Source organism: Corapipo altera, unplaced genomic scaffold (assembly GCF_003945725.1).
Source record: "Corapipo altera isolate COAL_440 unplaced genomic scaffold, ASM394572v1 307, whole genome shotgun sequence".
Classification (NCBI taxonomy): domain Eukaryota; kingdom Metazoa; phylum Chordata; class Aves; order Passeriformes; family Pipridae; genus Corapipo; species Corapipo altera.
The window spans coordinates 1-9,895 of record NW_020885560.1 but is presented as its reverse complement, the minus strand read 5'-3'; the positions used below and the strand labels follow the sequence as shown (position 1 = coordinate 9,895).

General features: G+C 55.8%; 1 protein-coding gene across 1 annotated transcript in view; it reads right to left on the bottom strand.

Annotated features, from left to right (window-relative positions):
- Positions 1-9,172, bottom strand: part of PPP1R10 (protein phosphatase 1 regulatory subunit 10) — a 10,252-nt gene extending 1,080 nt beyond the window's left edge. Inside the window, 14 exon segments of the mRNA XM_027631772.1 lie at positions 15-90; positions 655-901; positions 1,539-1,694; positions 2,286-2,430; positions 2,952-3,052; positions 3,602-3,711; positions 4,034-4,133; positions 4,675-4,845; positions 4,926-5,003; positions 5,341-5,392; positions 5,768-5,903; positions 5,993-6,079; positions 6,158-6,276; positions 8,888-9,172. Of these exon segments, the coding sequence (XP_027487573.1) occupies positions 15-90; positions 655-901; positions 1,539-1,694; positions 2,286-2,430; positions 2,952-3,052; positions 3,602-3,711; positions 4,034-4,133; positions 4,675-4,845; positions 4,926-5,003; positions 5,341-5,392; positions 5,768-5,903; positions 5,993-6,079; positions 6,158-6,264 (1,566 nt within the window). The 5' untranslated portion in view covers positions 6,265-6,276; positions 8,888-9,172.
- Between the last annotated feature and the right edge of the window lie 723 nt (positions 9,173-9,895).

Sequence of the window (9,895 nt, the reverse complement as noted above, 5' to 3'; positions counted from 1 at the left end):
TTGGGGGGGCTCACCTCGTCCATGGGGATCAGTTTGGGGGGAAGTGGCTCGTAGGATTCCGGGTCGGGCTCGTGGGGGCTGTCGGGAATGCTGGGGGGGAAAAGGGGGGGAAAAGGGGTCAGGGGGTCCCAGCCGGCTCCAGAGGCACAGATTTGGAGCCCCAGATCCACAGGGACTCCCAGACCTGGATCCTTGGATCCTCAGATACCCACGTGTACCCAAATCCAGATCCCTGGATCCTGAGGGATTCCCAGATCTGGATGCTCAGATTCCCACATATCCCAGAGTTCTGGACCCCAGCGTCCCAAAAATGTCTCCCAGTTCATCCCTAAATGGCTCCTGATTCATCTCAAAGGAGCTCTCAAATCACCTCAGAGTGGTGCCCAAATCACCTCAAAATGGCACCTGAATCGCCTCAAAATGGCGCCTGAATCGCCTCAGAATGGCGCCTGAATCGCCTCAGAATGGCGCCCAAATCACCCCAAAATGGCGCCCAAATCACCCCAAAATGGCGCCTGAATCCCCTCAAAATGGCGCCCGAATCACCCCAAAATGGCGCCCGAATCCCCCTCATAAATCCCTGGTGCTGGACAATCGAGACACCGAGAATTCCCGGCCACATCCCCCCTCCCCAGCCCCCCGGGCCTCCCGTACCTCTCCTTGGAGAGGAAGATCTCCTGCAGGATGCCCTTGACGCGCTCGGCCTGCGTGAAGCGCTCGCGGCTGCCGCTGCCCGGCACAACGAGCGGGGCCGGCAGGTCCAGGGCCTTGGGGTAGGCCCAGGGCACCTTCTCCTCCATGGAGTCGTGGCTGAGGCGCCGCGCCGTCTCGAAGGCGTGACGGTCCTTCAGCATCTCCCGCTTGGCCGCCTCCCCAAAGTCCTTGATCTTGTTCACATTCACTGTGGGGAAAGGGTGGAGGTCAGGGATGGGGTTTGGGGGGGTTGGGATTTTTGGGGGGTCCCAGGGACACATTCTGTTTTGTCTGGCTTGAAGTCTTCACAAAATGGCCCCCAAAGTGTTCTCAAAATGGCCCTCAAAGGGTCCCAAAACGGCCCTCAAAGAGGTCTCAAAATGACCCTCAAAGGGTCCCAGAAAAGGGAGTCAAAAGTGTTTCCAAAATGGTCCCCAAAAAGGGACTCAAATGGTCCCCAAAATGCTCCCCAAAAATGGACTCAAATGCTCCCCAAAATGGTTCTCAAAAATGGACTCAAAGAGGTCTCAAAACAGTCCCCAAAAAAGGACTCAAATGGTCCCCAAAATGGCGCCCAAAGCTTCCCCAAAAAGGGACTCAAAATCCCTCAAAAAAAGCACAAAATGTTGCCAGAAAGGCCCTCAAATGGTCTCAAAACAGCCTCCAAAGCATCTGGGTCCTCCCAGGGAGTCCTGAGGGAATCCAGAGGGGAAAATCAGGGAGTTCCAGGGGATCCTGAGGGGATCCTGAGGGGACTCAGGGGGGTTCTGGGAGGGTCCTGGTGGATATTCCGAGGGGTGGCAGGGGGATTGGAAGGGATCTGTGGGGTCAGGGTGGGCTCTCACCGCGCTCGGTCTCATCCAGCTCGAAGTAGAAATACTCCCTCAGCCGGGCCTCGTCCGGCCACGACACCGTCTTCTTCTTGCGGGGCCGGCGCGGGGCCGGACCCCCCTCCGAGGGGGCATCGGGGCCCTTGGGGTCACCCCCGGCCTCTGCCGAGCCTGGGGAGCACAAGAGGGGTCAGATGTGAGGGGACACCAAACACGGGGGGTTTGACCCCAAAACGGCACCCGAGCGTTCCTAAAATGGCGTCCGAAGGGCTCCCAAAATGGCTGCCAGGGTGTTTCCAAAAAAGGGACACGCACTGACCCCCAAAATGGCTCCCAAAGTGCTCCCAAAATGGCTGCCAAAGGGTCCCCAAAAGGGCACCAAATGGTCCCAAAAAGGGACACAGTGACCCCAAAATGGCACCTGAAGCATTCCTGAAATGGCTCCCAAAGTGCTCCCAAAATGGCACCAAATGGTCCCAGAAAGGGACACAGTGACCCCAAAATGGCTCCCAAAGTGCTCCCAAAATGGCTGCCAAAGGGTCCCCAAAAGGGCACCAAATCATCCCCAAAAGGGACACAGTGACCCCAAAATGGCTCCCTAAGTGTTCCCCAAAAGGCCCCCGGGTGTCCCCAAACCCTCCTAAAACTGCCCCAAACACCCCCAGCTCCACCCAAACCGCCCCCAAACCATCCCCAACCCCCCCCAGCTGCCCCAAGAAGCCCCCCAGGCCTCACTGACCCCCCAAACCCCCCCGTGGGTACCTGTGTCCATGGGCTCGGGCACCTCGACGGCGGGCACGGGCGTCCCGGGCCGCTCCGTGTCCATGGGCTCGGCCGCCGCCGGCTCCGGGGACGAGGGTTTGGCCGTGCTGGGCTCGGGGGGCGGCTTCCCCTCGAAGGGGCTGGGCTGGGGGGCACAGCACAGGGGTCAGACCCAAAAACACGGCGTTTGACCCCAAAACGGCCCAAAATGGGACTCGAAGCGTTCCCCAAAATGGCCCCGAAAAGGTCCCAAAATGGCACCCAAAGAGTTCCGATGAAAGGACTCAAACTGTTCCTAAAATGGCACCCAAAGGGTCCCCCCAAAATGGTACCAAATGGTCCCCAAAAAGGGACTAAAAGTGTTCCCAAAAAGGGGCTAAAACTGTTCTCCGTAAAGGGACTAAAAGTGTTCTCCAAAACAGTCCCAAAAATGGACAACATTCCCCAAAATGGCAAAGTGTTCCCAAAGTGCCCCTCAAAAAGGTCCTCAAAGTGGTCCCCCAAAAGAGACACGAGGTCCCCCAAAAGTGCACCCAAATGGCCCCAAAAAGGGACACAGAAGTTTTCCCCAAATGGCACCCAAGTGGTCCCCAAAAAGGGACTCAAAGTGCCCCAAAAATCATCCCAAATTCCAGAGGGGGACCCCAAATTCCAGGGGTTCCTCACCTTGGCTGCTGTTGGGGACAGAACTTTCTTCTTCTTCTTGATCTTGATGCCCGGGACGGGCGCCGAGTTCAGGGCGTCCAGGAACCCGAGACCTTCCATGGCTGAGGGAGAAAACCCCAAAATTCACCCCAAAATGGCACCTCGATCACCCCAAAACACCACCTGAATCACCCCAAAATGGCACCTGAATCACCCCAAAACACCACCTCAATCACCCCCAAAATGGTACCTCGATCACCCCAAAACACCACCTGAATCACCCCAAAATGGCACTTCAATCACCCCCAAAATGGCACCTGAAGTGTCCCTAAAACAGCTCCTAAATCCTCCCCAAAAGGGGACCCAGATCATTCCCAAAATGCCATCCAGGCATCACCCAAAACCATTCCAGTTGTCCCCAAAATAGTACCTAAATGTCCCCCAAAATGGCACCCAAAGTGTCCCCAAAATGGTACCTAAACTGTCCCCAAAATGGCACCCAAAGTGTCCCCAAAAAGGGTCCCGTTTGGGGGTGACTGAGGCCCCCAAAACGACACCCAGAAATCACCCAAAACCACCTAAATCATCCCAACCCCCCCCAAAACCCCACTCCAACCCCTCCCAGACCCCCCAAACCCCTCCAGGTGTCCCCCAAACGCCCCCAAACTCACGCTGGGGGGGGATGATCTTCACTTTGATCTCCTTGGCCGCGTTGGGCGCCGTGTTCAGGGGTTTGTATTTCTTCTCTGCCAGAGGGGCCTCCCCGGGGCCTGAGGGGGCACTGGGGGGGGGAAAACAGGTCAGGACCCCCAAAACTGAACCGAAAACTCCCAAAATTGGGTCTGAGAATCCCCAAAAGTGGGTTCCAGACCCTGGAAAAATAGATTGAACCCCCAAAAGTGAGTCCAAGATCCCCAAGAGAAGGGGCAAGACCCTCCAAAGTGGTCCCAAATTCCTTAGAAGTGGGTCTGAGACCATCAAAAGTGAGTCTGAGACCCCCAAAAGTGAGTCTGAGAAGCCCCCAAAGTAGCTCTGAAACCCCCAAAAGGGGTCCCAAGCCCCCCAAAGCAGCTGGGAGCCCCCCAGGAGCCCCCCAGACTCACTTCTGCCTCTTGACGGGGACGGGTTTCAGGTTGTACTTGTCGGAGACCCCCGAGTTGAGTTTCTTCACCGGCGCCAGCGACGGCGTCTCCAGCTCCAGCCCTGGGGGGACAACGGGGTCAGGGTGGTCCCAGGGCACCCCAAAACCCAGCAGGGCCCCCCAGGGCTCCCCAGAAACCAGCAGGGCCCCCCAAATTCCCCAGATCAGCCTCAAACTTCAAAACGGCCCCAAATCCCAAAAACCAGCCCCCCAAAACCCCTAAAACCAGCCCTAAACCCCAAAAACCAGCCCCCCAAAACCAGTCCTAAACCATAAAAAACAGCCCCCCAAAACCCCTAAAATCAACCTCAAACCCCTAAAACCAGCCCCCAGAAATCCCTAAAACCAACCCTAAATCCCAAAAACCAGCCCCCCAAAACCCTTAAAAAGCAGCCCCAAAACCCCAAAAGTAGCTCCAAACTCATCCCTAAAATCAGCCCCCCCCAAACCAGCTCCAAACCTCCAGAACAGCCTCAAATTCCCAAAACCAGCTCCCAATTCCCAAATCCTCCCCCAAACCAGTCCTGAATCCCCCAAACCAGCCCCAATTCCCCAAACCAGCCCCGAATCCCCCAAACCAGCCCCAACCCCCCCCGGCCTTACCTGTGGAGCGGAACTTGGCGTGGCTGGGGGCCGTGGTCCGAAGGGATTTGGGCTTTTCCCTCTTTTTTTCCGGCACCTCCTCATTCTTGGCCTCGTTTTTGGCCTCCTGGGGCTTCTCCTGGACGGGGGTTTTGCTTTTGTTTTCCTCTTTCCGCTTCTTTTTGTCCCGTTCTGGGGGGAGGAGACACGTGGCAGTGGTGGGGGGAATTGGGGGGATTTTGGGGGGAATTCAGGGGGATTTGGGGTCTCACCTGTGGGCTGGGAGCTGCTCTGGGAACGGATCACACCCATCCAGTCGCTGACCAGGATGGAGGCGAGGCGGCGAAGCTCTGGGGGGCAAATCAGTCATTAATCATTAATTAATCGGTAATTAATCGGTAATTAATCCAGCAGGGATCGGGGCACGGGACCAGCAGGAGGTTTGGGGGGGTCTGAGGGGGGTTTTGAGGGATCTGAGGGGGGTCGAGGGTCTCAGGGGAGGTTTGTGCCTGAGGGGGGTTCTGGGGGGTCTCAGAGGGGTTTGGGGGGATCTCATGAGGGGTTTTGGGGGTTTGTAGGGGAAGTTGAGGGGTCTGAGGGGGGCTTTTGGAAGTCCCAGGTGGGGGTTAGGGGTCTCAGGAGGGTTTGAGGGAGGGTTTTTGGGGGTCTCAGGGGGGTTTCACTCACCCTCATCATCACTGGACTTGCTGAGCTGCTTCACCAGCTTGGCTGTGTTGTTCTGCAAACCAGGAGAGGAGTCAGGGGGCAAAAGGGATCCCAGGGGGACCCAAAATCCACCCCAGGGAGACAAAAGCCACCTGAGGGAACCCCAATGACACCTTGAGGAGCCAAAACCCCCCCTTAGGGACACAGAAACCACCCCAAAGGGACCCAAAGGAGGCAAAAGACACCTTGGGGGGGCACAAAGGGGACAAAAAGTCACTTTGGGGGATCCAAAAACCAGCCGAGGGGCCCCAAAAGCCACCTCAGGGAGACCAAAGCCATCCCTGAGGAGGATTCAGAGGTGACAGGAGCCACTCTGGGGGATCCAAAGGAGAGAGGAGCCACTCTGGGGGTCCCCAACCCCCCCCGGGGGTCCCCAGAGCCCCCCCACCTGCTTGAGGTGGTCGACGGTGAGCGGGAGGTGCTGCAGCGTGAGCAGGATCTGCTGCAGGAACGGGACGTTGTTGGAGGCCTTGGAGCCCGTGAGCCACGTGTTGAGCAGCTTGTACCCCCCAATCCTGATGAACCTGGGAGGAGAGGGGGCACAATTCCATGAGGATTGGGCTAAAAGGGTGGGAATCCCCCCCTCACAGGCCCCAGGGCAGCCCCAGCTCACTTGTTGAGGATGTCCTGGGCGCGGGTCTGCAGCAGGATGTTCAGGTAGATGCAGCGACTCACCATCTTCTGGGAGTCCTTCATCAGGCTGCAGAGGAAACAAGGGGGGTCAGGGCCCCAAAAACTGCCTCCAATGGGCGGGGGGAGCGGCGGGGGGGGGTCTCACCTGAAGATTTTGGAGATGCCATCCATGGTCTTGACCTCTCCATCCCGGCCCAGGAAGCAGTCGAGGCCCTTGAGGAGCTCCTTGGGGTCGATGGGGCCAGAGCCCATGGCAGGAACAGCCTGGGGGGGACAAAGAGAGGGGTGAGACCCCCCTGGGACCCCCAGAGAGGAGGGGACACCCCCATGGAGGGGACACCCCCCGAGGGACAACCCCTGACAGGGACAGGCGGGGCTTGGGGACAAAAAAGGGGGAATTGAGACCAAAATAGAGGAAAATGAGCTCAAAAAAGGGGGAAATCGAGCCTAAAAAAGGGGGGAATTGAGCCCAAACAGAAGGAAATTGAGCCCAAAAAACGAGGAAATTGAGCCCAAAAAACAGGGAAATTAAGCCCCAAACAGAGGACGAACGAGCCCAAAAAGGAGGGAAATTGAGCCCAAAACAGAAGAAACTGAACCCAAAAAAGGGGGAAATTGAGCCCCAAACAGAGAAAATGGAGCCCAAAAAAAGAGGGCAAAAAAGAGGGAAATCCCCTCCCAAAAAGAGGGAAATCACTCCCCAAAGTGAGGAAATGGAGCTCAAAGTGAGAAAATTGAGCCCAAAAAGGGACAGTAAACTCCAGAAACAGAGAAAATTGTCCCCCTCAATAGGGCAGAAATCAAGCCCCAAAAATTGGGGGGAATTGTGCTTAAAAGAGGATGAATTAAACCCCAAAAAGCAGGGAACTGACCCAAAAAGAGGAGGAAATAATCCCCCAAAAAGGAAGAAATTAAAAGCCCCAAAAGGGGGAACTCGACTCTAAAAAAGGAGAAAAGAGCCCCAAAAGAGGGAGGAATCAACCCCAAAAAAGGGAGGAATCAACCCCAAAAGAGGGAGGAATCAACCCCAAAAGAGGGAGGAATCAACCCCAAAAAAAGGGAGGAATCAACCCCAAAAAAGGGAGGAATCAACCCCAAAAGTGGAAGAAATTGTCCTTAAAAGAGGGGGAAATAAGTACCAAAAAGGAGGGAAATGACCCCAAAAAAGGAAGGAATTGAGCCCCCCAAAGGAGGAAATGGCCCCAAAACTGCAGGAAATGGCCCCAAAGCGGAGCTGCCACCACGAGGGACCCCCAAGGGACACGGGGGGGGGGGTCACAGCCCCCCCAATGACACCGTGGCCTGGTTTGTGTCACTCATTAACACATTAATTAACACACTAATTAACACATTAGTGCTGTGCCCCCCCAGGGGGAACAGAAGGATTTGGGGTCACATTTGGGGGGGAGGGGGGGACACAGACCCCAAAGTCCCCCCCAGTATCAGGGGGAGGGGCTGGGGGGGCACAGCCCCCCCCTTTCCAACCCCCACTTTAATTAACCAGGGGTTAATTAACGAGCTAGCCCTTGACAAAGTGCTCATTTGGGGGTGTCACCCCCCACCCCTTAATTAAACCCCTGACTAATGAACAAACTACTCATTAACAGCCCATTCATTAAGGCCAAACCCCCCTTAATGACCCCCCCTCGGGGGTTTCAGGCTCTGACATCACTTAATCACTGTTAATTACGGCTTAATTATGGCCCAGTTTCCTTAAGGAGGGCACCAAGGGGGGGCTGGGGGGGTTTTTTTTAGGGTGGGGGGTGAAAACACCCCAAAAATCTCAATATTTGGGAAAGGGGGGGGTTGAACCAGAGGCTGTTTTTTGCTCCTGGAGGGGCCTTAACGAGCTGGGGGTTCGTTAAGCGCCCCCCCCATAATTAATGACAGACCCCAATGGTGTGGAGGATTAATTAGGGGGGGTCAGCACAACCCCCCCACCCTGTACAGAGACACAACAACAATTTAAAGCAGCACAAACCCCCCCAAAACCCCAATTGTGGGGGGGTGACTCCTTTTTACCAAAACTGGGGGGTTTCAGCACAAAATTCCACTGGAACCTTTGACCCCCCCCAAAAAAGAGCCACCGGTGGCTCCTGGGGGGGTCCCGTGGTTTGTGTCCCCCCCAAAATATCCTGGGGGGGTTCAAGGCCCCCCCGGGGGGCAGAGCCCTGGGAAAGGGGGGCACAGCCCCCTCCCCTGACAGCACTGGGGGGGTTGAGGGCCCCCCTCCCCATTTTGGGGGTCCCAGGGCAGCAAACACAGAGCAGACCCCCCCCCAAACCACTGAGACCCCCCGGGGGGGTTAAAGGGGGTGGTGAGACCCCAAAAGCACCGAGACCCCCCCAGGAAGGGGGTAAATCACCTTTGGGGGGGGCCCTGGGTGGGTCCAGCAAGGCCTGACCCCCCCCACCTCCCAAAACTGTGGGTTTGGGGCATTTTACCCCAAAAACCACCTTTTTTGAGGGGGGAGAAGACCCCAAAACCACGTGGGAAGTGGGGGGGAACCCCCACCCCCCCAAAAAAGGAAATGCTACCACTGGGCTCTTCCAGGCCTCCATTAATCCCAAATTAAGGCTCTTAGTACCAAAAATCTCAATTATTTTTAGACATTTCTCTGGGTTTTGCACCAAAATCTGCCAGATTTGGGTGGGTTTGGTTTTGGTTTCTTTTTTTTCGTTTAAAACTGGAAAAGGAAAGGGGGGACAAAAAACAACAAACAACCAAATCCCGGGAGACAAAAGGGGGAAAAGAAATTAAAAAAAAAAAAAAAAAGAGAATTATTGTTTTTTTTTTTTTTTTTTCTGAATTAAAAACCTGCTCCAAAGCGAGGGTTTGTGAAATGTAATTAAGACCAAAAAGGTTTGTTGCTTACCCGGGTTGTGGCCGTTCCCTCCCTTTGCTGAGGTAAAGCTTCCTAAGCCTGCACCTCCACGCTGCCAAAACGGGGCAAAACCATTGAAAACCGGGACAAAACTGAGCATTTGGGGGGGGGTTGCCCCCCCTGTGCCCCCCCAAAAAAACCTGGCTATTTTCTTGGGGGGGGTGTGAAGCCCAGTGGTAGCATTTCCCTGTCACGATAAATTAAATGGCAAATTAAATGATAAATCGAAATTATTAAATCGCTCGAGGCCTCCCCTCCCTCCCCCCACGGCGCTCCCCAAAACACCCCCCCCCTAAAAAAAAAAACACCCCCCTTGGAAAAAAAAAGCGAGGAAAAAAAGAGGAGAAAAGGGTTAAAAGGAGAGTTAAAAATGCAAAGGTTTGAGGGTCTGAGGGCACAGGAGCTGCAGAGGCAGCAGCAGCCCGGGGGGGGCTGGGGGGGTCCTGCGGAGGGAAGGGGGGGTTAGAGAAGGTTTGGGGGTTTTTTTGAGGGGGGGAGTGAAGAGGATTGGGGGGTGAAGGTGGAATTTGGGGGGGCCCGGGCGGGGGAGGTGGGAGGGGTTTGGTTCGTGTTGCATCAGCGGCGAGGCCCCGGCGCCATTTTAGAGCTGCAAAAAGCCCCAAACTGGGGGGGCTCGGGAGGTTTTTATAAAGGGGGGGGGACACACACAGAGACACAAGAGACAAAAGAGAAAGATGTTAAATCCTCCCCCCCTGCAAAACCGCCGGAGAAACCTCGGATAAAGTCAATTAAATCAATTAAATTCGAGGGGAGGGGGGGGGAACCCTCCTTCAATCAGGGGGTTCTGAGCCCCCCCCCCCCCCCCCCCCGGCCAAAAGGGGGGGGGGCTCGACCTGCAAAAAAACCTCGAAAAAAGGCCAATTTAAGGGGGAAAAGGAGGGGGAGGAAGGAAGAAAAAAACCACCAAGACAAAGGAGCGGCCGAGCGGCGCCATCTTGGAGAGGGGTTTGTTGGGAAGGGCGGGAGGAGGACGGGGGG